General features: G+C 53.3%; 2 protein-coding genes across 14 annotated transcripts; one reads left to right on the top strand and one right to left on the bottom strand.

Annotated features, from left to right (window-relative positions):
* The first annotated feature begins 81 nt into the window (after positions 1-81).
* Positions 82-20,859, top strand: LOC130151792 (ninein-like protein). Of its 13 annotated transcripts, XM_056344496.1 has the most exons (18): positions 121-406; positions 1,017-1,083; positions 2,348-2,454; positions 3,885-4,121; positions 4,312-4,448; positions 4,531-4,668; positions 4,929-5,067; positions 5,746-5,856; positions 6,491-6,580; positions 8,743-8,839; positions 9,348-9,460; positions 10,530-10,855; positions 15,524-15,613; positions 16,321-16,390; positions 17,610-17,861; positions 18,936-19,148; positions 19,992-20,108; positions 20,203-20,859. In XM_056344496.1, the coding sequence occupies exons 5-18, from the start codon at positions 4,312-4,314 to the stop codon at positions 20,389-20,391; spliced, it is 2,082 nt and encodes a 693-aa protein (XP_056200471.1). In that variant the 5' UTR covers positions 121-406; positions 1,017-1,083; positions 2,348-2,454; positions 3,885-4,121; the 3' UTR covers positions 20,392-20,859. The 13 variants fall into 13 exon arrangements, with proteins under 13 accessions (XP_056200467.1, XP_056200471.1, XP_056200474.1 ...); XM_056344499.1 differs by lacking the exon at positions 2,348-2,454 and having other exon boundaries at positions 1,017-1,058; XM_056344494.1 differs by having other exon boundaries at positions 1,017-1,058; positions 2,348-4,121.
* A 1,546-nt stretch (positions 20,860-22,405) lies between these two features.
* GINS1 (GINS complex subunit 1) lies at positions 22,406-25,442 on the bottom strand. Its single transcript, XM_056344583.1, has 7 exons — positions 25,285-25,442; positions 25,138-25,202; positions 24,950-25,045; positions 24,598-24,688; positions 23,982-24,098; positions 23,003-23,077; positions 22,406-22,740 (listed from the first exon to the last, which is right to left on the bottom strand). Exons 1-7 carry the CDS (start codon positions 25,357-25,359, stop codon positions 22,672-22,674), a joined length of 588 nt encoding a protein of 195 aa, XP_056200558.1. The 5' UTR covers positions 25,360-25,442; the 3' UTR covers positions 22,406-22,671.
* Between the last annotated feature and the right edge of the window lie 1,086 nt (positions 25,443-26,528).

Genomic DNA, 26,528 nt, shown 5'->3' with positions numbered 1-26,528 from the left:
GGCGGGTACAGCGGGCGCACGCGCGGGGCGGGCGGGTACAGCGGGCGCACGCGCAGTGTGGCGGCGGGCGGGGCGGGGCGCGCACGCGCGGCGCCGCGGTGAGTGAGGGCCGGCGCGGGGCGGAGGGGCGGGGCGGGGCGCGGGTCCCTGCTCACGCGTCGCTGGGCCGCGTGTGAGTGGGCCTCGTCGCCGGCTGAAGGGTGATGCGTCCCCCTCGGGAGCCCCGGGCGCTGTGGGCCTGTCGGTACGGGCCGCCTCGCCTCGCCCCGCCCGTGTGAAGCCGAGTGCGCAGGCCCCGGAGGCGCCGGGCTGCCGGCCCCCTGTCACCTCTTGTGCAAGTCGGGGTGCGAACGGCGGTTGGTTTGCAAACCTGACCTCGGACAAGGCCGCTGAGTGAGATGTAGATGTCGTGAGCAGAGGGCAGGGCAGAAGGGCCCGTGCGTTGCTCTGCCTCTCTTCTGATGCTCTGTTTGCCCGTGTCATGCAGGCAGCTGGGAGCCAGGTCTCTGGGTTTGCTTTTGGGGCAGAAGACTTGGGTGTGGGCATGCTGCACTCCATTATCTTCCAGAATATCTATCCTAGAATTCCCCCCTGGGATTGCAGTAGGATTTACATCTTTCATTTTTTCTCTTTTTTCTTCTCCTCCTCCAACGATCTTTTCATGCTTGAACAGAGGGCTGATTTAACCCTGGGTACTTGCTTTATCTCCAAACAAACCCTTAAACTTTTGTGGGATAAGGCTCTCTCCTGCTTGGCAGGGCACTATTCTGTGTTAAAATGTTTGACGTGGTAAAGTGAGGTTGTTAGAAAACCACAAACATTTGCGGTCCCGGTGTGTCTGAGGGTGCCTGGGTGAGTCAGGCTGAGTGCTGCACGTGGGTTCTTCCCGTTCTGGCTGCGGGCAGATGTGTGAGGAGCCGCGTGTTTGGGTGGAGGAGCGGGCAGGCTTGCGGTGTGTCGCCCCTGCCCTGGGTCAGACTGTGACTGATGCTCTTTCCCCATTTTTCTTATTACAGGACCTGAAGGCAAACAAAGAGGCAGAAAGTGATACGTCTCTTGTGAGTGCAATGGTGGAGGCCCAGGGTACGATGGTCTCCCTCCTCTCTGTGTGTAATGTATTGGCAAGCCATCAGGAGAGGACATGGTACAGATCCTCCAGCATTTGCGAAAGGGGCAGCATGGTGTTAAGAGGCCTGAACTGAGATTGTGGCAGGGGAGTAATACTGCTTCGTCCCCTTTGTCCTTGTGTCGGTGGCATTGTCCTTGCAGGGATGAGCACAGATAGAGGGGGCGCTTGGTCCTCACAGTATTGTTTTACAAATAGTTGTGGGGAGGCGGATTTTAGGATGGCCGATGGTGTGCTGTGTTTTCATCTGGAAGCTTGTCCTGGCCTGCACCTCTCGGCGGGTGCCCAGCCCTTCCCTGGACGTGTCTGAGGCTCAAGTGTGGGCCCTCCCAGAGGAGGTAGGTGCAGGAGCCGAGGCTTTCCTCAGCCAGCGTTTGGCTGAAGGAGCTGAGAATGAGGTGAGCAGGGGAAGGCTGGGAGCCGGCTTGTTGAGAGAGGGATAGGCAGTGGGTCCTGGGCAGTGAATCCATAGAGTCAGAGGAAGTGATGGTCAAAAGTAAGCTTTGCCTCCCGTGGACCACAGGCGCTAGTCCTGAGCTGGTGTACCCCAGCATGGCTGCATTTCCTTGGGAACACAGGTGGCTCCCCTTGGAGAGGAGCTGGTCTGTAGTGTGAGCATGGCAGGGTTAGGTGGGAAGGGTGCTCCGGAGGCATCTGGGTTAGTCCTCCTCACAGCAGGGCTGACTTTCAAGCTAGATCAAGTTGTTCCACATTTGTCCAGTCTAGGATTGTGTGTCTTCCAGGATGGAGACCCCACAGCTTCTGTGGGCCTGTCCCAGGGCTGCAGTGCGCTCAGACGGAAGAATTTTTTCCTTGTGGCCAGTTGAGGTTTCCCTTGTTACACTTGTTCCCATTGTATTTTGTGTTTTTGCTGTGTGTCTCCGCGAATAGCCTGCCATTTCCAAAATGAAGGGTGACTGTATCTCTTCAGGGTCCCAGAGTAGGCAGGGGCCCTTAATCCCCCATCTTTCCCAAAATTGAAGCAGAATTCAAGTGGGTTTTATACCTGTCTGCATCCACTACTGGGGTTCACATTTCAGACATTGTGGAGAGGAGTTTGTTCCTTTGTGTGTGCATGGAAATAGAGCAGCATTAAATTTCAAAAAGTTTTTTAATTGTGTTCCATTTGCACTGTAGAAAAGATGGGATTTATTTTAAGAAGCTGTTTGGATGCTTCAAGCTGTGTTCCTGCAGCTGGTTTCTCTTATACTCATTTTTTAGGAATGTTGGAGATTTATTCACTAAACTGGAAAAAGATGGAGATGGAAGGGTGAGCTTTGAGGGGCTGCATTTTGGCATGTTCAGCCTCATGACCCCCTTTTTCCAAGGTACGTCAATGTCTCTCAAGCAGCCAAGACTCAGCACTTCATGAGGTGAGTTGAAAGGCAGAAAACTTTCTTTATAAAATGGATCCTGGTTGATTGCCTTGGCCTGCAGCTCCTTGGAGGTGATTTCCATTAGCTTTGAGTAAGGAGCCCTAAGTCATTGCCAGTTCCCTACACAAGACAGTTGATTTGTGTTTGATGTTTCTACAGTGTGCTGCAGGAAATACAGGCACAAATCCAACCGTCACACTTAGAAAGGTTTCTCCATCTATTTCCCTGCAAAAAAGGAGGCTAAAGAATGGGTTCCACTGAGAACAATTCAGACCAAGATGCTTTGTTTCACAAGGGAGTGATTTAATAGGCCTTAGTTGGGCATCTGAGGGTGGCAACCTGGGGAGACTCAGACAGTTTTTGGGTATGGTCTGGACTTCAGCCACTGCATGGTGACTGAAAGGCTCCCTTGGGAGCTGCCTGAGCAGGAGCAAACCCTGTGCAGGTGGGGTGGGGTGGTAATACTGAACAACAGAGGGCTGTCAAGCCTCATCTTTTTATGGGAGGGAGAGGGATGCATATCCTAACAGACACTCCAATTCTAACGTTGGCTTCAGATGTGCTGACATCTCTGCATCTCTTGTGACTCAGGCTGTCTGCTTTTTAGTGCGTGGAGCAAGCTTCGTCCATATTGTCTTTGATGTAAAATACTTCTTTCTCCTTAGTGCTTTTAATTGCAAGGACTGGCAAGGCATTTGCAAATGCTTTTGAAGTTAATGCAGGTTAATGCACTAAGGTGGAAATGAATCTCTGATTACCTTGACAGCCTGGACAGGTTCATCCAGGATCCTGAACAAAACAGCTCCAAAAAAAAGAAAAAAAGAATTGTTTCAAGTTATTTTAGCCTAAGACTTTGAGGTAACGGTTTTCTGAAGATAGGCTTCTCCCAAACCTGGAATGAAATCAGTGCTCTTGGAGATGTTACCAGTTCTGTACCAGTTTTCTGGTTTCTGCTTTTTTGGTTCAGCTTGGCCGAATCTCATTTACTTTTGAAGCTGACTTTAACCCACTTTTAGCTTCTAGATCAAACAAAATATTGGCTGGCAGTCCACATCTGACAGTTTTCACAAGACCCGCTGATGCTATATGACTTTCCACATTGTTTCCACATTGGTCTGTGGACCATATTCACATATCTGTGCATACGGGGTTTTCATGAGTTAGCAGGGAGACAAAAGTATGTGGTCCGTGCCTGCCAACCTGCTCCTTGTGGCTGCCTTAAGGACAGCTCAGGATATCACCCTCCTGGCAGCTTGGGCTTCTTTTTAGAACGTTCTCCAATATTGGCAGGGTCCCAGGAGTTTCCTTTCAGCATTGAAAGCTGCCTGTTTTTCTTTGCCAGTTTTGCCCCACTGACTTGCCTCTGCTGCTTTTTTCCTCAGTGTCAGAGAGTGCTCAGGGAAGGAGTCCATCCTTCCAGCCAAACTGTGTGGGCCCACATCAGCAACGGCACGAGATTTGCCAAGGCTGAACTTGCCATTGCCTTCTGAGCCCTGGAAGAACTTAGAGAAGATCCTCAGGGTCTCTGGTGCTGCCTTGACCAGTGGTGGTGGGTGAAGTGAGCAGCAAGGCCTTCCAGCAAGCAGCTGTCCCGGCGTGGAAGAAGCACTTGCAGTCAGGTTCGTGATGGGCTAGCAGGATTTTGCCATCCCAGGGCTGGGGAAAATTGGAGGTGGATGTGATCTAGGCCCGTCTGTGAGTTGGGGTGGATCTCTGAAAGACTGGACGGTGATCAGATGGTTTAACAACAGAAGTCCTGTTAGCACTGTTAGAATGGGGAGGTGATTTCACTCTGCGTTGCCCTTGCAGATGCTGAGGAGCAGCACAGAGGAGCAGGTGAGCCTGGCAGAGCAGCCTGCAGCTCTGGACAACACACTCGCAGTCCCCAGGAGTGGGCTTCAGCATGCAGCTGTCACCTCCTATGGATACAAACTGCAGTGCCTCAGGTAAGGATGCTGCTCACTGTGAGGAGGGCCCTTCTGTGGGTGCATGAGATGTCTCCTAATGCACTGCTTGCCGTGTCTGCAGGATCCAAGTGAGGCAGATGGCCAGGGAGAGGGACAAGGCAAGGTTGGACTTGGAGAAAGCAGAGAGACGTTGCCTGCAGCTTGGCAGGGAGTTGGACAAGCAGTACATCGCTCTCAAGCACATCCAGAGCAAGCTCAAGTAGGGAGGGGTCCCTTTTGGTGGGGCAGGGAAAACAGTTTACCTGTGGGTGCCCACAGCTTCTGCCTCCCGTCCCAGTCTCCATTTATGAATCTCCCACTGGATTTACCATTGTGTCAGTGCCACACTGCGGTCCTGGCATCCCTCCAGCTGGGCTCTCATCTCCTGTTTTGTGCATGGTGAAAGGGGGTGCCTGGACCTTGTGGCTATCTGAGAACATGCTCCAGGTGCCGCAGGCATGATGCTTTTTTTTTCCCCAGGGATTTTCAGGCAGAAATAGAGGCAAAAGAGCTGCTTTTGCAGCAAGCAGTCAGTCACCAAGCGAAGCTAGAGGCTGATACACAATTTCTACAGGGCAAAGAGGCCAGCTTGCAAGGGAGACTGAACCACATGATGAAGGTAAGTAAAACTGCCCTGGGTGAGACATCTTCACTTCTTCAGAGGAGGCAAAGCAGAGGTGGTGACAAAGATGGATAGTTTGTGTTGCTCTTGCTGGGAAGGACAGGAGTTTTGTGCAGCAAAATAATCAGCCACATCCATACTATTGAATTAAATACAGAGCTTGTTCCCTCGCCATGACATTATTAAACCCCCATGTTGTCTGTTGGGAGTGCTTTGGCTCTTGGTAACACCTGAACACTTGACTCCTGAGGCTAAAATTGTGCCACGGACCATGCCAAAAGCAGAGACGATGGTGTCCACATGCCTGGGATTTTTCCAGTACTCAGTGTAGAAGTACAGGTGGAGATAGCTCAGAAATTTCTGCCTCTGTTGGTTGTGAGGGAAACCACAGTTTTGTGAGGCAGAGGTAGAGACGAGCCTGTGGGGCTGTCTAGCTCTTACTTTGCAAAGCCTACTCCTATGTCTGTCCTTGGGAGACATGAGCCAAACCCCATCCCTCATGGTGTGTATCAGCAGTGTGCTGTCCAAAGTAGGGTCCCCTGGGAGCTGTGCTGTGTTTGGCATGCTGATGTGGCAGTTCTTGTAAGCTTCCCGCTGAAGGCCCATGGCTGATGAACCCATCTTGTGATGTGAGGTCCCACAACATCAAGAGAATCTTCTCTCTTCTGTTTGCAGGAGAACACGCAGCTACAAAACAGGGTCACAGAGATGGCTGAGAAACTGGAGGCCTCTGAGAAGCTGGTGTTGGGGCTGCAGAAAGAACTCAATCACGTTGTGGAGGTCAAGGTAGCTTTCCTTTCTGTTGTGGTTAAATAGGGACTGTTCAGGAACTCATCAAAAGATTGACCCTTTTCTATGAAATCTTGTGTATTTTGGGTCAGTTGTTGTGGTCTCCCCCTCTTTGAACTCTCCTGCACATTAATGACAGCCTGGAACGAAAAAATATTGCCTTTTAATTTAGGCCTGTCAAAGTTTGATTTAAAAAAAAAAAAAAGGGTGAGGAAAGTTTGCAATTGGAGAAAATTCTGCACATCTGCAGTCTTCAAATGAGAACTTCAGAGTCTGGTTTCCAGAAAAGAAAAACTTTCTTTTTCATGAGTATGGAACTGAAAGGTTAGTTTTAGTGTCTTCCATTCCAGTGAGGCACCTGGTAAAATGGACCTGGGGGAAGAAATGAGTCCGTGATCTTGTTAGCCAGTTTGGGAAAGCTAGCTTGCCTGTAGTTTGGTGTCTTTCATGCGTGAAGAAAAATGTTTTTCCTCTTTTTGCATCTGACCCATCCCACGGGTGTCAGTAGAAGCCTTTCTATTGAATCTCTGGGTGTATTGCCATGACTGTGGTGATTTAGTAGAGCTTTTGACTCTCCATTTGGAGAGGTGATAATTTTCTTGATGAGAAGTGTTTCCCTCTGCTTGTGCAGCTGGGCCAGGTGGAGCCCCACAGCCCAGAGCTCCTGAACCAGAGTGGGCGCTTTGCAGAAATTGTCCTGGACTACGAGCGGCAGTGCAAGGTACGGGTCGGCAGCTCTCCAGCAGTGCTGTTGTGAAAGCACAGCTCTCACTGGCACATCTGTTGGGCACTTTGGCCTGGAGGGAAGGAAGGAGGCAGCCCTGATCAGAGTGCAGAGCAGGGATCCCTCTTGCCTTGCTTGGAGTCTGTTGGCAGGAGGCAGGACACAGCTGTGTCCTCAGTAAAGCAGCTTGTCTCCTTGCTCCTGCAGCCAGCCCTCCATGGGTTGGTTCCCTTGCTAGGATACTGGCAGGAGGGGAGAAGAGGTGGGTCCAAAATTCCTCCCTTCCTACTACCCTGTAGCCATGGAGTATTTTGTTTGGGAGCTAGTTCTGTGTGTAAGGACAGACCACCCTGGGCTCTTCTGCATTTCTTCTCGAATGCAAGGAGAAAGCTGTTCTTTGGAAAGCATGTTGCCAGCAACATTCTTCTATCTTTTTGTTTTTTCCTTCCTCCTCCTTCCCCCACTTTAACAACCCCTACAAAACTTGTTGCTGCTGGACTCTGCTAGAGAGTCAAGGTGAGCCTGTCCAGGTACCTGCTGTGTGTGTGGTCCAGGCACGGGTGTTATTTGTGGTGTTGTACTTCATGCAGGATGCTGTGCTCCCACCCAGAGCTTTGGGCTCTCTGAGATGTGAACATAGCCTTCATTTCCCTTGTCATGTTTTTAAGTGTATCTTGCATGTTGTGAGTTGCTGGGTGCTCCGTACCTTGGCTCCTGAGTACTGTGCTTATTGCATTGCCCATTTGTTTCCAAGTGCTGTGTGTGACTGGGGAACACCACTGAGTAGAGATGGTGACTTATCAAAACCCTCCAGCAGAGGCTGAAATCTGCGCGTTTAGCAAAGCCATTTCATGGATGCAGCAGACAGCCCCTCTCAAAGCTGTAATTAAAGGCAAACATGCTGGACCACTATCCAGCACAGCGCTGCTCCAGGTGGCACCAGAGGGTTGAAGATGGTGCTGCAATTTTTCCTTGCATTGGAGCAGCCCCAGAGTTGTCCATGAGAATGCTGATGATTGGAGACGTTCGGCCTTCAGGATTCATCTGCCCCTGTGTGGGCGCCCACCTGGGTTTATCCTTTACCGCTGTTGCATGCTGTCAAGCCCCCCTCCTCCTCTGCTCTCCTCTTTGGAGGTTAAACAAACGTGGTTTGCATTTGTCTAGACCTGCTCAGTAATATTTATTAATCGGAATCTTTGGGAGTATCCTAGTTCATAGGCTCTTGTAGCCCATCAGTTTCCTGGGTGGCAGTGTAGGGGATATAATTTGATGTCTGATCAAAGTGGACAGCCCAGAGGGAAGCAGGATAGCTTGTACGCTGTTGTTTCCAGTACAGGATGGAGGGCGTGAAGTGAAACAAGCAGGTGCTCAGCTCCAGACACCCGCGTGGAAGTGGCTCGTTGCACTAGTGTGGTGGCTCACTTGCTGTGGGACTCCTTGCTGCAGACTGATGTTGGCACTGCGACAGGCTAAACTCTTGCACTGGCCTCTGAGCGTGTGTCTGGGCTACACGGGCTAAGCAGGCCCTGCCTTGTGCTGTGCTTCCCATGGGATCAGCACCTTCTCACCCAGCTTTATTCCTTCTGCAAGCTGGAAATGTTCCCTTCCAGAGCCCGATGCAACTTGCTTCACCGTAAATCCTGCTGTTGGTTTGTCTGTGTACAGTAGTGGTTGCTGGCTAGCCCAGATGCCCACAGGAGTGTCTTGAGGGTGTAAATGCAAACCTCTGGGCTGTGTGAAGGATTGTACTGAGATCATGGTGTTTCTTGTGTGTTGGTTGCTAGCAGTGTTTGTATTTAGGTCAGGAGGGGTCTCAGGATGTCCAGCCCTTTGAGGTGTCTGCAAAAACCCCTGGTGCTGTGTACTTTTGCATGTGGTGGCAGTTGTTTGTGGCTGCTTGTGCTTTGTAGTGTCTAATGATGGTGATCTTGGTAGTCTGGGCTTCTGTGTCGTCTCTGGCTCTTCCAAAATCTGTCATCTCTGCCTGTTCGGGAAGGAAGAAGATCCCCCTGCCTTACTCTCTGACTGATGGCAAGGGGAGCTCTGCTCTTCATGCTGCAAGAGACCCTGAGTGCACATGGCCTCTGGGAGCCATGGGTGCTCGGACCCTGCAGCCCTGGGGAGTTTTGTAGCCGCACCATGACCAGTCTCTGCTTCAGGTGCTGTGGGACCAGAATGGAGTGCTGCGAAGGGAGCTGGAAAGGCTGCGTCTCCAGCTGCAGGAGAGCAGGGCTGAGAGAGGGCTGCTAGCAGGAGGTAAAGTGCAGGAGGGTTCGGTGCCTCTCCATCTTCTCAGCATGATCAAGATTCCCTCCAGATCGGAGTTTCCATGGTAGTGTGGGGTGGCTTGTGCCTGAGCTGCTGCTGCCAGTTCTGGTACTGGGCAGCCATGGGAGGGAAGAATTGGGTGATGGGTGGTGAGGAGGAAGGGAGGTGGATGGAATGAGGCTCTTCCGACTTGAAAGCTGGTGATGGTGACCTGTGGACTGGGCTGCCGGGATTGAACAAGCAGATTTTCACCGTTTTGAGGATGTTGAGGAAGCGCTATAAGGAGGGGGAAGTAGCCCCAAACTGTGGATTGGGAGGTTCGGGTTGAGCATTAGGAAGAAAATTCTGGCCCGGAGTGGTGATGCAGCCCCAGGACTGGTTGCCAGGTAGATGGGAGATCTCTGTCTTTTGGGGTTGTATGGACTTGACTGGATGAAGCTGCAGCTATCCTGATCAGGACAGCCAGGGCTGTCCTCACAGGGCTCCTCTCTGCCAGTGTGCCGCTCCCCCAGCCCTCTGGTTCCCGCTTCTGCGTGCACAGAGATGTCACTCTCAATGGAGCAACTCCAAGAGCAGCTGCAGGACCTGAAAGCGCAGCTGGAAACCAAGGTGAGGCGGGTGGCGGAAGATGTCCTGACTTCCTGGCACAACTGCTCGGTGGGCACCCTGCTACAGCAGGGCTGATGGGGCATCTGCTGTGGGAGGGTTGCTGGAGAGCTCGGGCTGGGGAGCAGGGTGGCACCTCGTCTCTGCTGGGATTACTGCATGTGCTTCCTCAGCCTGTTTTAGCTGATAGGAGCGTTTGGAGCCCTCGCTGGCTGGCAGAGGCTTTGTGGAAATCTCTTTGTCACCTTGCAAAATGTTTGTGTGGGTCTTGCTCCTTATGGGGAACCAGAGGTTAACTCTACTCAGTGTTGCTGTTGCAGTAAAGCCAGCAACAGGACCGAGAGGAGGAGCAGCCAGGTATCTCCCGATGGCACACGGTTATCAGAGCCCTGTCTCCCTGGGCTTGCAGCACGCTTTTAACCTGCTTGTCCTGAGGTGACGGTGTGAGTCCATCCCTCCGTTTAGAAAGCAGTGAATGCTCATATGTGTGAGGCCTCGGTTTCCACCTTCACTCTTCCTTTTGCTGCTGAACTGAGGATGCTTGCTGGGTTTGCACTGCAGCACTGCAAGACTAAATCCTAAACTGCCACATAGGTGACAAAACAGTTCAAGGAGCACAAAGCTGCTTGCAGATCTTCTGCCTCCCTCACAGTCCTGCCTTTGTGCTCATCAAATCCTGGAGTTTCTGGTGTTTGCAGGGGAGCTGTGGGGAGCAGCAGCTACTCACCACCGCATCTTGGACAAGGGACCACTCTGAGGAGTGGAGGAGGGATATGAGGAGCAATGGCGGATGATGCCCTGGCCTCTCCCTTCTCCTCTCTGGGATCTCTTGCAAACAAGGAGAAAGGGGAGAACTGTTTTGCTTGCTGGGAAGGGCTGGGACCCACTGATACCTGCTTGTTAGAGGCTGCTGCGTGAGACTGATTATTGCCCTATGTTCAGTAGGGACCAGAACTGCCTGAAGTGTCCCCTGTTGAGAGGGACCAATAGATCGATCTCAGTCAGAGCCATTGGAGGAGAGGGGAGCTCAGGAGCATGGTGCTAATGTCTAAATCCTGTCTCCTCCCAACAGATAAAGTGTTACGAGGAGGAAATTCAGATAATGAGGAAAAACTTTGAGAGAGAAAGTAAGGACAGTGAGGAAAGATTCCAGATTGAGGTGCACAAGATGGAAGACCAGAGAAGAGACCTGAAAGAAACGGTTGCAAAGTACTGGGCTGTAACTGATAGCCTGAAAGAGCAAAAACGTTTGTGGAGCCTGGAGGTGGAGGAGAGGTTTGAGATGGAGCAGGCCAGGGTGGGACAACAGCACACCGAAGACACTTGCCATCCAGGACAGCAGCTGGACCAGGAGGGAGAAGAGCTGAGGATGCAGCGCAGGGACAGAGAGAGCTTGAGGTCTGGCACTGTTCTCTTTCTGGGGCTAAGCAGAGGGCTAGAGGTGCATCTCCTGCTCATACCAAAGTAGGCTGGGCTGATTTCTCACAGGGCTGGAGATCTGGTTTAATTGGGAAGAAAATCTGGGCAGTATTGCAGGGCTGCAGCCACTCAGTGTAAGACATATAAAGTCAGTTTACATGAGTGCTTTTATTTCAAGACGTTAGGTTTCCCTGCATGTTCTAGAAGCTTGTGGCAGAGACAGCACCCAGCAAAGACTGTATCTCAAAACAGTGAGAGAAATAAGAGAGCTTTCATCAGTGTTTTCTTGTTATCTCTTTCTTTGTCCTTAGCAAACCTACCTCTACTTCCTAGATCATCACTACCTGCTGTCTTAAAAGCAGCAAAAAATGGCTTAAATTTCTCTATATATCCAAAACACACTGGCCTGTGGGAGAGTAAGGTTGTCACTAAATGGCTGTTCATCTTCCCTTGCTGTGCTTGTGGTGCTAGTTCTGCAACCTCCCCGGGGCCAGAATGGCTTGCAGAGCAGACTGGAGAGAACTGGGCAGGAAACTCTTGCATGTCCACGCCTGCCCCCTCCTGCTTCCCAGCCCACCCCACCACTACCCCGCAGGCTTTCCTCCTGGCTCTTCCCTGCTGTGCCTCTTCAGGAGCAGAGACTGCTTCGGCAGCGCACAAGTGGAGGATTTTGCTAGGTCATTATCCCTGTTTTAGGGCTGAGGAGCTGAGATGTGGGGTAGGTGTGGGAGAAAGGAGGTGGCTTGGCTGAAGTCTGCGGCAGACCAGGGGAACAAACCCAAATAACAGGAACGCAAGGTATTTGAGCTGTGTTACCACTGTCTTCCGTGAATGGTAGAGGGTCTGGCTGTCTTGGGGAGCTTTCAGAGTTGTTGGAAGACATCTGATGGATGGGTCTTTGAGAAGTGCAAAATGGTGTGGGAACTTTCTGTAACATTTAAGTAATAGCCTTGACTTTGCAACCTAAAGAAAACTGTATTGCCTCTGCAGCAAAAGTATGTTCTGAGGCTTGGCTGAGCTTTTCAGGCTGTGTTATCAAATGCAGGTCAGCAAAATGGTTTTTATCTTTAGGAAAGATGCAGAGGCTGAGCAGAATCAGGAGCTTTCATGGAGTGATTGCTAAGCGTGAGGACAACTGTGTAAGGCTTTGTTGCAGCAACATTGGTGCGGAAGGAGGTGATTTCCCAATGATAAAGGCTCCAACGAGAGATCTTCCAAGAGCAGCATGCCCAGGAGAGGCAGCAGTGGAAGTGGAAGGGGAAGGACATGGTCTCTCTGTGGAAGAAGAGGCATCTAAAGATGGAGGAGAAGGTTCATGAGGAACAAGTTAAGATGTGTGAGATACTGGCTGTTGAGAAGAAAAAGACAAAAAAAGCACCAGGATGAAATGGGAATAATGCAGAGACCATGAGGCTGAGGACTCTGATGTAGGAAGGGACGAGGTATTTGAAGAGCTGCCATCTGGGTGAAAAGGAGCACGTCCCCAAGACTCGGAGGAGCAGCTAGGCCAAAATCGCCTGTTGCAACCTCAGCACTGGAGGAACAGAGAAGAAATGAAAAATTGTGTGATGGATGGACCAGTGCAGACGACAGTTGCAGTGAGTGGCCTACTCTGTCTTGAAGCTGGAGTCAAATCTGAAGGCATTTGTCAAGGAGAAATGAAATCTTGATAGCTAAGGGGATGTGCTTGGGAAGGAGGCAGAGAGAGCAAAGTTAAATAGTTTGCCTTCACATAGCAGACACAGCAGTGTGTTAGGACATAGGTGGACTTCATCTGCTTGGGCAAGGAGAGGAAAAAAAAGCCCTGGGAGACAGAGTGGCACAGCAGCGTGGGCAGAAACATGATATTCAGGCTGTCAAAATGGAGCTGGAAAAGGAAAGGAACAAGGTGAAACTGGAGCTGATGCAGCTCAAAGGTGTTGTGCACTGGCTAGAAAATGACCCAGAGCTCAAGTGAGCGGCAGGTTTGAGCACAGAGGCAGTTTGCAGAACTAACACAGTGCTGCTGCAAAAAAGCAGATGCCTTCTGAGACACAAGGCTGCTTAACAATGTGTGGTGGTCCAAGACGCTCTAACAGCAGCTGTGTTCTCTCTTGACACTCTGTAACAGCAGCTATGTTCAGTCCTGCTGTCCCCTGCGTGTCTTTTACTAACTGTGGGAGTGTGGTCAGAGAGCTGGGTTGTGCTCGCGTGACACGCTGGTCTCCTCTGCTTTGTACAGCTGTGTGTGGGTGTTGGAGGTGCCACAGGAAGCACAGCATGGGAATCCTGGTGTGAAACGGGCTCAGAAAGCAGCTGCTGTGAGGAGAGTCCTGCTGGGTGGGGGGAGCAAACGCCCAGGGCCCACGCACTAGTCCTCTCGCTTGGTTGAAGAGAGGAGGAACTTCTCCACAGAGCTCCTCTGCCTCCCACCTGCAGTGCCACAAACTGCAGTGCTGTCCTCCCTGCCAGGGTGGACAGTCTCTTCTCCTGCACTCTCCACTGAGGAATTTGGGTCCTGTATGGACCTGGGGTTTAGCAGTAGCTATTGGATAGAACTGTTTAACGCAGGACTGAGCTTCCTTCCAACAAATGCCAGTATTGATGGCCTCATGGGGGACTGGGAGTACCAGTGGGAGTGGAAAAATAATGCAGCAGAGAGGCTACCTTGGTTTTGAGGTCTTAGCTGTTGTGTCCAGCACTGTAAGATCACAGAGGCCTCACAAGCAAGCTGCCTTCCCCAGATGTGACTCTATTGCAGTTGACGAAATGGGGTCACCACCTGATTGTCCTGTAATGAAGTCTTGGTGTCTCTTGATGAGCCAAATCACTTTCCACTCCTTGGAGAGGCATGCAAAATTACTTCAGCCAGCTGGAAGCCACACAAATTCAGGGCCTGTATCTACTTGTCCTTATTCTATAGAGGCTCTCCACAGACAGAAAGGAGCAGCCTCATGTTTGCAAGCCCTGGCCCCCCTCATAGGGGACTTCAAGCACCCCAGTAGCTGCGGGAGGGACAACGCAGCAGGGCATAAGCAATCCAGGAGGTTCCTGGGATGCCTGATCATTTCCTTCCCCAAGTGATGGAGGAGCCAGTGAGGAGAGGTGCCCCACTGGACCTTGCTCTCACCAGCAAGGAGGGGCTGCTGGGGAGCGTGAAGGTCAGGGGCAGCCTTGGCTGCAGTGACCCTGCAATGGCAGAGTTCCAGATCCCCGGGGCAGCGAGGAGGGCGCGCAGCAAGCTCGCTACCCTGGGCTTCAGGAGAGCAGACTTGGGCCTCTCCGGGCACCTGCTTGGTGGAGTAGCGTGGGGTAGAGCCCTGGAGGGACGAGGGGCCCGAGAGAGCTGGTTAATGCTGAAGGACCAGCTCGTCCAGGCTCAGGACCAGTGCGTCCCAGCAAGGAGGGAGTCGGGCAAAAACGCCAGGAGGCTGCATGGATGAGCAAGGAGCTCCTGGACAAACTCCAACACAAAAAGGAAGCCTGCAGAGGGTGGAAGCAAGGACAAGCAGCCTGGGAGGAATAGAGAAATGTCCGAGCAGCCAGGCATCAGGTTAGGAAAGCTAAAGCCCTGACAGAATTAAACCTGGCCAGGGACGACAGGGGCAACAAGAAAAGTTTGTGTGGGTATGCAGTGATGGAAGGAAGAGCAGGGAAGACGTGGGGCCTCTCCAGAAGGAAACGGGAGGCCTGGTTACCTGGGATATGGAGACAGCTGAGGTACCTGGCAATGTTTTTGTCTCGGTCTTCACCGGTGAGCGCTCCAGCTGCGCCGGCCAAGTCGCAGAAGGCAAAGGCAGGAACTGGGAGAACGAAGAACCAGCTGCTGTAGGTGAGGATCAGGTTTGAGAGCATCCGAGGAACCTGAAGGTGCATGAGTGTGGGACCTGATGAGATGCACCCGCGGGTCTTGAGGGAACTGGCGGCTGAAGTGGCCGAGCCACTCTCCATCATATTTGAGAAGTCGTGGCAGTCCGGTGAAGTTCCTACTGACTGGAAAAGGGGAAACACAACCTTCATTTTTAAAAAGGGGAAATAGGAAGACCCGGGGAACTACAGGCTGGTCAGTCTCACCTTGTTGCCCGGTGACATCATGGGGCAGATCCTCCTGGGAGCTATGCTAAGGCACATGGAAAATGAGGTGACTGGTGATGGCCAGCATGGCTTCAGTAAGGGCAAATCGTGCCTGATGAGTTTGATGGCCTTCATGGGGTTACAGCACTGGTGGATAAGGGAAGAGCAACTGATGTCATCTACCTGGGCTTGCACGAAGCATCTGATGTTGTCCCACTCAACATACTTGTTTTTAAACTGGAGAGACATGGATTTGACAGATGGACCACAATGTGTATAAGGAATTGGCTGGATGGTCACGCTCAGGGGACCGGGGGTTTGGCACTAGATGATCTTTAAAGGTTCTTTTCAATGCAAACCATTCTATAATTCTATGATATTCCCCATTATTTCCCTTCCCTTGAAGACCTGCTTCTTCTCTACCAATGTCTCTTGGCTGTCCCCTGTTTTGTATGAGTTATTGGGTGGTTTCTCAGATTTCTTTAGTTCTTGCTGTCCTTGCAAACCAAGTGGGAATACATCAGGGGGGCAGCATAGAATGCCAAGAGCAAACTGGGCTTTGGCGTAGCCTCCTCACTGTGCTGTCTCTCCCAGCAGGGAAGAGTTGTGCCAGCTGAAAAGTCAATTGGAGAGACTCCAGCAAGAGCTGAGGCTAGCAAAGGAGAAGAGCAGCAAACATGATGAGTAAGAGAGGAGCCAGCTGTGGGATGCTGGGAAATGGATGAGTAGTTACTACTTGTAAAAGGAACAACCGCTCAGATGCATTTACCAGATTTCTGCTGGCTCAACTGGCCTTTTGGTTTTTTTTCGTTTCTGAGAAAGCCAGCACTCTCACACCCTTTGCTCTGTGCAAAAGCAGCCAGCACTGGGACAGGCTTGGCCAGCCAAAGGCTTGGGCAGCCCAGAGCGCAGCGTCTGGAGCTGGGTTAGGGGAAGCTTGTGGGGATGGATATGCCGAGGGAGGAAAGGATGGGCTTTTTCACTACACAAACCTTTTGGCCAGTGGTGTGCTGCTGCCTTAGGAAGCTTGGGATCGGTTCTGGGGTCACCCACTGAGCCACAAATTCAAACAGAGCCAGGTTTCTGGTGTGGATGGTCCCAAGAGTCTGCTAAGCTATCTCTGCCACTGTTCTTTGTCCTCTGCTTTTTAGGTTTTTGACAATGTTGCAGGGCTTTGGATGTCCCCTGCTATCTGCCCTGGGCTGGGGCAGAGAACCCTGACCCACTCCTGAGTCAATTCAGGACAATATCTGTTTTGGCGTGGATTTGCTTCTTGTTGCAGGCCAAAACCAGATGTGTGGCTCCCCAAAACAGGGCCCTGCTCTTGGGGAGCCGTGGTTTGCTGCGCCGAGTGTATTGCGTGAAGCTGAGTGTATCCCTCTCCCCAACAGGAGACACATGAGTGAGATGTGCCGCGAGAACGTGGAGGAGCTGGCTGAAATAGCAGAGTTAACAGCGTCGGTAAGGAGCCAGGACAAAAGCTGCATGTGCTTATAGAGGAGAATCGTCGAATGGTTTGGGTTGGAAGGGACCTTAAAGATCACCCAGTTCCAGCCCCCCTGCCATGGGCAGGGACCCCTCCCCCCAGCCCAGGCTGCTCCCAGCCCCTCCAGTCTGGCTTGAGAATGGGAGTGTTTGTTTCAAACATTCAAACCCAGTGTTGCTTTGAAGACCCTGCTTCATTTTACAGCTTGTCAAGTAGTGAAAATCTGTGTGACATAAGCCAGTGAAGGTCTTACAGAAGGGAAGGTGTTACTACAGAATCTCTAATGAGGTTGACTTTACCTGCTTGCACTCTTTCTCCCAGAGATTTTGGTTACTCCCAGTCTCAAACCCACATGCTTATGAGCCCTTGGACATGTGTGCACACCAAGCCTGGCTAGGATTGCTTGTGTGCGACATGGATGAGGGTTGCAGGCTTTTAGTTCCTCACCCTGTTCCTGGGATTCCTCATGACTGGGAACTACAACCCGCTTTTTTTGGACGTGTCTTTTGTACTTGTGGGTGCCATCAGCTGCAGCAGGGCGGCCTTTGCTGGCCCTTGTTGGCTTCAGCTTCCATTAACCTTCAGCCACAACCTGCTGCCCGTTGTCTGCTTTTCCTCCTTTGGAGGGAAGCTGTGTTGGTTGCCCATTTTCCTGGGAGGCAAGTAGAGGAACGGGATATGGGGTGCGTTACTGCCCTGTTGTTAGATGCAGGCTTTCTGCTGACAGCTGTGCTGTCGTCTGATGAGAGTGTGGGCCAGAAACTGCACCTTGCTTAGCATTACTGCTGGAGATGGTGTCCTAGGAGCATCATCTGGAGAATGGTGCCCTTTAGTGTCAACGCAGGCTGCTCTTGTAGCCCTTACTCTGCTCTTTCATCGCATGTGCCTGCAAACATGTTTCTATTCATACTGTATCCTTACCAATCTTAACATTTCTGTTATACATAAGTACAGTTGCCCCCCACCCCTGGCACAGTGACCTCCTCCAGGGCTATCAGCTATGTGGGTTTTCCTACATGGGAATGCTGTGCTTGAACTTGGCCACTGGGCTTTGGTCAGGCTGGGAACTGAGGGCGCAAGGTCCTGCAGCAACAGTGGTATTCCTGAGAGGGAACCCAGCAGGAACAGCGTAGGACAGGTTAAGTCTCTGTTACCTCTCCTGTGTGAATTGGTTTTTTCCTCAACCTTTTCCAGGGTGAGAAGAGCAAGGGGGAGGTCTCCCACCTGAATGTCAGGATGCATCAGCTGGGTGGTAAATTCACTGAGCACAAGGCTGGCCACAGTGCTGGCCCTGCCACTGTCCACCTGCGGAGCCAGAGGCTTGTGGAGGCTGAGTGGCTACAAGGAGCAGAGATGGCCGCAAGGCTGGAGCACCACCAGCAGCACGCAGCCTGTCGGATGGAGACAGAGCTGCTCCAACAGCAGCTCAGGGCCTCGCAGGGGAAGGTGAATGTGTGTCATTTGGTTGGTGGCAGGGTGGTGGCTGCTGAGTGGTGTCTGTGATGTTGGTATTGCCCTGCTCGGGGCTGTATTTGACACCTTCCCTGGGCAGGAAAGACTGTCTTCTTCCTCTTCCACCCTTGTGGGGGACAAAGGCCTTGCCTTCCTGCTGAGATGCATCTGAAGCCAGTTCAGGTGCAGCCTGGGGCACGTCCTTGCTTGCAGCTGCCCCTGTGGAGTGCCCTCTGTCCTTGTCTTCTGCAGGCTGGCTGGGAAGAGGAGATGGAGGCTGAGTGGAGGTGGCTCACACAGTGCCAGGAGCTGTGGTTCCCCATGGCTCAGCTGACAGAGGAGCCAGAGGAGTGGCCAGATCAGGTTGGGGCTGGGCAGGGATGACAGGGGCCAGGCAGGCCATGTCTGAGGGGAGGGAAACGAGGCAGGTGATCAGAGCAGGGTAACAAAGACCACTAAGATAGAGGAAAGGCAATGTGAGAAATCTCCAAATGTGTTAAAATCCCTCTCCTGCCTTCTGCGCTGGGGACAGGATCAGGGACTGGCTTTCTAGAGTACAGCTTGCCCATGCCAGCCACCCCTAGGTAGTCCTACAGCAAAGCTGGACCAGACCTGCCTCCCAGGACCAGGTTTGCCCGTTGCTGGTGGCAGGAAGCAGAGGACATGTCGTACAGGCAGGATTGAAGCCCGGCTTGCCTGGGATGTATCTAAGAACAAAGCCAGGTGAGCCTCCCCCTCTGCCTCTGGCCATTGTGGCCCTTGGTGCTAGGGCTCCCTCCCAGAAGATCCTTCCAGCAACTCCTGCTCCTTGCTGGTCAGCAAGAGGAGTATCTCTCAGCACGGTGTCCCTGCTGCAGCTCTCGGTGCTCTCCATCCCTGGCTTTGTAGGCTGCCCAGCAAGCACCACTCCCGTGGTGCTGCTGCTCTGCTCTGGCCGTGCTAGTGTGAGAGCTGAAGTGGGGGCTGAGGGTGCCTCCTAACCTCTCCCCTCACCCACAGCACACAGTGGGCCTGTCCCTTTGCTGGCACAAAGCTGTAGACCTAGCTGTCAGCCTTTCTGTGTTACAGCTTTTAGAAGCTGAAGGAAGCCTGAGCCTGGCCCAGATGCGGCACGCTCTGCAGTTGCAGCAGGCCAAGGCCCAGATGAACAACATGGTGCCAAAGAAACAGTTTGAGCAGCTGCAAACCAGCTTGAGAGAGGAACAGTGCAAGTCTCAGCGGCTCCAGGAAAACCTCCACTGGCAGGCTGAGCAGACATCCAGGCAGCTGATCAGGACGCAGGTAGGCAGGGAACTGTGGGAACTCAGTCAAGGGTACTGGGGAGGGAGCTCTGCCAGCCTGGAGGGAGGGCAGCTGTGGTCGAAGCCACCAGAGGTTTGGGTGGAAGATACTATTTATCAAGAGCCCACATGGAAGATGCACTTGATCTTCAAATTCAGCTGCAATTTTCATTCCTTGTGAACCCAGTTACAGCTCTGCACTCAAACAGGAACCCTCCCCACTCTAATCCACCTACCCCAGACCAGATACCATGTGCCTAGAGGAGCAGGAGCTATCCAGGGAGACACTCTGTGTTTGCGTCAGGCTGAGGAAAGGTTTGAGCCCTCTACATGGAGATGTAGCCTGCACAGAGCAGGGTGGTTTCATCTCTAGGACACTGGGCAGCAAGGAGCTGGGGTTTTGTGAGTTTGTCATTTGTTTCAGGACAGTGTAATTCAATTAAACTAACCAGGGCAAAAATGGAAGAAATTATAACCTAAGGAATTAAAGTGAGCAGACAGAAAAACTGCATCCAAGGGAATTATGTCTCCCCCTGGGCTTTGCTGGGTGTGGCTGGGAGAGGGGAGGTCATTGGCTTGTTTCTATAGAAAACATCGCTGGGAAATCTGTGTCTTGTCTTAAAACCAGTTGGTGCTGACCAGGGAAGGCGGTACTGCTCTAGACACTTCTCCCACTGCTTTTTGTATCTTGCACCACCTCTGCTGATCAACCCCCACCCCCCCCTTCTTCAGGGAGTATGAAGGTTCTGTGAGCAGGGCCCTGGAGAAACGCATGGTCCAGGATTGCCAGGCTCCAGCTGACTGCTGGGACAACCCAACCGTTCGGTTTTGTTGCCCACTGCAGGAGGAACATGAGCGTCTGCTGCAGGCGGCTGTGGAGCAGGCAGAGGGGCTGGAGCACAGTCTGAGGAGTGCTGAAGCTGTGCTGGCAGACAGGGTGGCTCAGCTCAAAGATGCCCAGGTGAGTGCAAGAGGGGTTAGTGCTGCATGATCCTGCCTGACTAGGACCCCTGTGTGGTTGGTGCTGAAACTTAAGCCTCCTGTCCCTGCTGTAGGCCCAGCTCTCCAGGAACAAACTGCTGATCGAAGACCTCCGTGAGGAGAACAGAGGGTTTGCAATTGCCCTGCAGGAGGCTGAGCTCAAGCAGAAGAGCACTGAGGAGAAGAACCAGCTGCTGGAGGAGCAAGCCTCTGCTTTGAAGCAGCTCATCGGAAAAATCACGCCAGCATCTCTGAGCGGGTGATGGGGCATCTGCTGTAGCAGCCCTGCCCCTGGCTGTGGTTTGTCGGGTGTGGAAGGGGAGGTATGGCTGGGCTGGGAAGTCAGCCTTGTCCTCCCTGGTCTTGCCAGGATTTTCCTGGGTAGAAAGTAGAAAAGGGAGAAACCAGACAGGGTTCTGTAAGGAAACTGGTCCTGCAGATAGCTGAATCTTCCTGCTGAAAGCACAAGCTTTGGTGCTTTTCTCGGTGGCAGAGTGTGCTGTTCTAAGTCAGGTGTGCTCAGGGCAGCCATCCCCCAGAAGCTGCCTGCACTCTGGCAGTGTGTTTGGTGGTGGTGCAGATGTTCCCTCCCTGCAGAAGGTTGCTGCTGGGACCATGCTGTTATGGCTGGAAAGCCAGGGCAGGAGGGCTTGCAGGATCCTGCTCCTAGCTCTCTCCAAGCAGGAAAGCTGTGTTGTGGCAAAAAATAAAATGTTTGCAATATTACAGCACCTCCTGCTGTCTTGTGCGCTATGTAGTTCAGTAGCCTCCCCCAACTGTTGAACTTTTTTGCCCTACAGCTTCTTCTGGGCTCTAGACTAGCCCTCCTAAAGCCTGATGCAAACCAGCCTGTTACCAGATTGTTGCCTCTGCAGTGAGCAGGACAGAGGGGCTGAGGGAAGTTCTTTCAGTTTGAGCCTCCAAGGCTTGGGGCAGGTTAGCGACCCCTACTCAGCACTGTGCTTCTTCAAAGGAGACACAGTAAGTGAACTGTATTGCCTTGCCTTCCCGGCTGGCTTTCACACACTGGCAGCAAGTACTCATCTTGCCAAAATAAGTTGTCTAAAAGGCCACAAAGCCAAGCACTCACGCTGGCAAATACCACATATATTGATCTGCCCAGGCATTGCCCTCTGCACGGAGGACACGTCGTTGTCACGGTGCCCCTGCCTTGCTCTGTGCAGAGCAGAGGGTATTTACATGGGGGCTGTGCAAGGACCCCTAGGGTTTTGGGGGGCTATGGAGACTACTGTGCGAGAGACTAGACAAGCCTGACTGATCAGGATAGCAAAGCAGAGGCAGGCTGGACCAAGTCAATGGAAAGAAGAGGGCTTAAAAATACCTCAAGGTGGTGTTAGTTCAGGAACAACAGGGGATAAATTGGCTGTGAGCTGAAACTCAGCCAGTGCCTTTTAAGTCCCAGCCTGGCAGGGCAGAGGAGCTGCCTGGCCCTGGGACAGTGCCAGGAGATGGCTGGAGGCTGTGACTGAGGCGGCCTCCTTGGGCTCTAGGCACGCTGCTTCTGCCCTGGTGGATGACAGCAGAGACTTCCTCCTTCACCTTGGGGGCAGCCTCGATTACAAGGGCCAGAGAGAAGCTGGGCTGTTACAGGGGGGGAAGCACCGCGGAGGGGGGGGGTGTGCTAGCTCTGGGAAGTCCCTTGGCTGGCGCTGGGAAAGCAACGCAGTAATGGCCCAGGCATTTATCCTGTTCCTGTATTCTTCCCTAATTTGCCTTTTGGCTCCTGCCAGGGACTATGACTAGGCAAACCTCTAGTCTTACCTAGGGCTTACATTTTTGGAAGCGTTCTCTCTCAGCCACTACTCAAAGCCAGACAGGGAGAGCATCTCTTCAGCCTTGTTCTGGTTTTGTGCTGACAGCAATCCTTAAAACCCTTAGCTCCCTTCCCCACCCCTACTGCAGCCAGTCCCCAGGCCCCGCCAAACCAGTGCTCTGGGGAAAGACTTCACCGAGGGACAGGAACACAACCCAAGCGTGCTGTCAGAGACCTTGGCCAGGCCCATGACCCAGACTGCAATGCTCATTCACTCAGCACCTTAAGAAACAACATTTATAGGCCTCTGATGGGAGACAAGGCTTCATGTCTAATCCTAGACAGCAGGTCACACAGCCTCATCTGACACTGGGAGGAGCAGCTCCACGGAGACATGTAAATAACCAGCTGAGCATCACTCTCCAGGATCAGATGGATTGGGCCAGAGCACCAGGTCAGAGCATTTAACAAACACAACGTTAACTCTTGAAAGAACACTGACGTGAAGGGTGAAGCAGTTCTTTATTCTGCAATCATGGAGCTCTCCTAGCTTCTGGAGCCCAGCCAGTTGGTGTCTTACTCCCACATGCACAGTGGGAACAAAGAACTGCTCCAGACAGCACACTGACAAAACCTAAGCTGTTAAAGAGGAGTGGCAGGGTGCCTACTGCAGAAATCCTGAGGTGTCTGAAGTCCTGCGTACACCAGAGTTCAGTCCCTGTTGCAGGCAGGCCACCGAGCAAAGGCTGTCCCCTCCTGTCCTGCACGCTTACGACAGAATGTGCTCGAGGACTCCTTGTCTGATTAACTGCTCGCATTTCCACCGGGGTAAGAAGTGCTGCAGATAAACACACACAAAACTTGCCTTGAGACCCAGACAGATTGAATTTGTTACTGCATGCAGCCAGCTCTGTTATGCTGTATGCCCACTGCATCAATCAGGCAGAGCTGAACCACAGCCCTGGGCCACACAGCTTGCAGTGTGTGCAAGGAGCCACGTGTGCAGGAACTGTGACACGCTGTGAAGGTGGGATAAGCAGGGGGATATCATGGGAGTGAAAAGGAAGGAAGGGAACGGACCACACTTTTGTCACAGATACCTGGCTATTCTTTTTCAACAGGACGGTGGTACCATCGTCAATCTCAAACTCTCCATAGTCTCTTAAACACCGCACCTGCAAAGCAGAAACACAGCTCTCAGATCATCAGATCTCCCACAGAAAATAGTAGCCATCACTGCTGACTTGAAACAAGTGCTCCAGAACTGTTAAGTATGGACACATTCCTGCCTGCCTCCTGGAGCCTCAATATTACAGCAGACCTGGAAATGCAGAACAGGACTGATCCCACAATCTGTGGGCTCCACTTGCTCTCTTTTTGCCTCTGCCTGGAGCAAGAAGCCCCAGCGAGCAGCCCAGCCCAGCCCTCCACAGAGCTACTACATAAAGAGCAGCACAAGAGGCAGGGCCTGGGGAATAGCAGCTGCACTTACTGGAGAACCTCCCCACACACATACCAGAAAAGCGCCAATCTTAGCAATGAAACTCTCAAGGAGCAGGTTGATTGTCACTGCATGTTCTTTCAAAAAGAACGTTAGAACAGAGCACTGCAGCTGACTCCCAATTTCTCGCATGTGCTCCATTGTATCAATTGTGTAAAACAATTTGTAGTTACATCTATCACAGCCAATTTTAAAATAACAACAAAGACTACTAGTTGGCAGCACTTAACATGGGAACAAGGTTTCTAGTTGATCTGAGAATTGGTTAAGTTTCTGCAAAACACTGCAAAACCTTCTCAGTGGGGTTCAGACCACTCGCCCCACCCCATCAATTCTCTGCAGACTAGAATGCCACCTTTCACCACACCGAGCCCTCAGTAGAAGAGGCAGTAAAATGCTGGCAGGCAGAGAGAAGAGAGTAAAACATAGAAGCTTGTGGAAGCTTTGGTGCTCTTGAAGATTTGCTCAGTGACCTCCTGACTTGAGATGGAGGTGAAGCTCTTTTTTTAAAAAAATAAAAAAAAGATGGTTGGACAAAACATTTGTTCACAGACAAGAACTCCCTATCTTGCACTTACTTCAATGTACAGGCTTTTAGGAGGTTTAATGTCCTGTGTAAGGTCCAGCCCTTCCTCTCCTCCTACTGACCTCATGTAGGTAGCCAGAGACTTTTTGTACAGATTGAACCACTCCATCTGCGGACATCAACACAATGCCTCAGGCAAAGCCAGACAGCTAATGCTGAAAGACAGGTCCCCGATGAGTGACATCTAGTTTACTTGTGCTGTTACACCACTGTTCCCAAGTGCCTTCATGCCAGCCCAAGATGAACGCAAGCTCTGCCCCAGGGGCAGAGCAACAGGGATTCAGGGTAGGAATCAGGTCCGCAGCTCTGTGTGCTGGGCTGCAGACGCCACTGGAGAGCAGCAGGGGAAGACCCAGTTGTGCTGGCTACAGGTCAGGTCTGCTGAAGGCCAGCTGATCCTTGCAAGTGCCACGCATCACCTGCACTAGTAACCCTTTGGAATTGCACCCGCAGGCAATCAATAAACAAACCAGTATTTACAGAAAGGCACAAGTGCTACATTTACCGCAGGGGGAGGGAAGCCCCCCCCTATTTTGATTCTACAAAGTAATAATCCATCAGGAGGAGCCCGTGGGAGGAGGGGAAGAGTTGAAGCGACCCCGACTCACTTCCTCAGCCGACAGATGGAGCTGGACGGCGTTGGGCAGGACGCTGCCGCACTCCCAGCGCAGCGCCCGCACCCGCAGCAGCCGGTCGTACCTGGGGGGAGAGACGCGGGGGCGGCGCCACTGAGGCCGGGGCGGCCGCTGCCCCCTCCCCCCGCCGCCTCCCCTTGCGGGCGGCGAGTTTTGGCCCATGCAGAAATTACAACTTCTACGGAGCGGGGGGCGCGGGGCCGCCTCTGCGCCGGTTGGCACCGGCACGGAGCACAGCGAGCCGGCCCCGCCGAGGGGCCGCTCGGCCCCGCCCCGGGGACCCGACGCTCCGGGCCGGGGGGCCGAGCAGCCCCGCCGCACTCACAGGTAGGCCAGCACGCAGCGCTGGTTCCGGAGCAGGCAGCAGTGCCGAAAACGGATGAGGAAGATCAAGTCGGCCCGCCCCGCCTTCACCTCGCACCTGCGGGAGGATGAGGAGGAGGATGAGGAGGGGCCGCGCTGCAGAGAGGCGGCCCCGCCCGTGCCCCGCGGGAGCGCGACCCCCGCACTCACACGTCCGCCTGGTTCCGCTCGTACAGCGCCCGCATTTCCTCCAGCGCCTGCCGCAGCCCCTCCGTCTGCAACACCGCGCGGCCGAGGTCAGGGTCAGGGTCAGGGTCGGGGTCGGGGCCCCGGCCCGGCCCGCGCCCCCCCGCTCACCCGGAAGGGCGGCAGGTGCCCGCCGGTGGCGCGGTGCAGCTCCCGCACCAGCCCCACAGCCCGCTCCCCCGCCATGCCGCCCGCGCGGGGACCGCCGCAGCGCGGGAAATGCGGTAGCGCGGGAAACGCCGCCGCGCCGTGGCCAATAGGGGCCGGGGGCGGGGCCACTCGGCGCGCGGGCCCGCGCGGAGCTGTCCCGCCTTCCGGCGCCGCTGCGGCTGGTGCTGCTGCGCCCGGGGCGGGGCGGGGGCGGGGCTCTGCCCACCCCGGTTGGCGGAGCCCGGGGGGCCGCGGGGCTGCAGACCCCCGCGGTGGTGGGCAGAGGCAAGCGCCAACCCCGCACCGGGGCGGGCCAAGCCCAGGTCATCCCCTCCCTCCTCCTCATCCCCCCTGTCTCGAAATTTCCCGGTTTTGGCTTTTTTTGGCCTCCCAGCCCGAGGCGGGCCGCCCTCTGGGCCGGCTTCAGGTTCCCACGTTCCGTTCCCATCCCCCTCCTCTGACTCCGATGGGAATAAATCAAACCGATAATAATATCAATAAATTAAACTGATTTCCCCGGGGCGAGCCCGCTGTGCCCGTGCCGGTGATCGCTGAGCGCCCCCCCTGCCCCCCCCGGACCCACCAGCCTGTCGCTGCGTTTGCTCCCCTGCCCGGCTGAGGAGGGAGCGATGGGGCTTGGGGGGCACCCGCCGGGCGAGGGGCGCTCGGAGCCAGCAGCGTGGGGCCTCTCCCTGCCCCTCCAGCCGGGGCTGAGCCCCGCACTGCCAGCAGCAGCAGCAAGAGGGGGAACAGGGGCATCACCACAAACACTCCTGGGGTCCCGCCGACAGCCCCCGAGTAAAAATCGGCATTTTTACCCTGCACTTTAGTAAGACAAAGGGGGTGTCTGTAGCTAAACTGGTTTCACCGTTCCCCTTGTTGGTCTTCTGCCTCTTGGAGAACCTCCTCCCTGTGCCCAGCCCTCTCCAGCGCATCTCCCTTTGGCCAGCAGCATCCTTCAAACCTGAACCTTGCCAAAACTAAAGGGAGGAAAAGAAAAAGGTGAGGTGTGTTTCTGGATGGGAGACGAAATTTTTTTAGCACTCGAAGCCCTGGAAAGGAATTCAATAACCCAGGATCACAGCTTGTCCTTCTCCGGGAATGTACTTCCCTGACCATGTGTTTCTATGGTTACTAGACAAAAAAAAAAAAAAACAACCAAAACAAAAACCACGGGCGTTTCACACAGCACAGTTATAGCGATG

Source organism: Falco biarmicus, chromosome 6 (genome assembly GCF_023638135.1).
Source record: "Falco biarmicus isolate bFalBia1 chromosome 6, bFalBia1.pri, whole genome shotgun sequence".
Classification (NCBI taxonomy): domain Eukaryota; kingdom Metazoa; phylum Chordata; class Aves; order Falconiformes; family Falconidae; genus Falco; species Falco biarmicus.
Note: the sequence above shows the minus strand (reverse complement) of the source record. Positions and strands in the feature narration are given on the sequence as shown.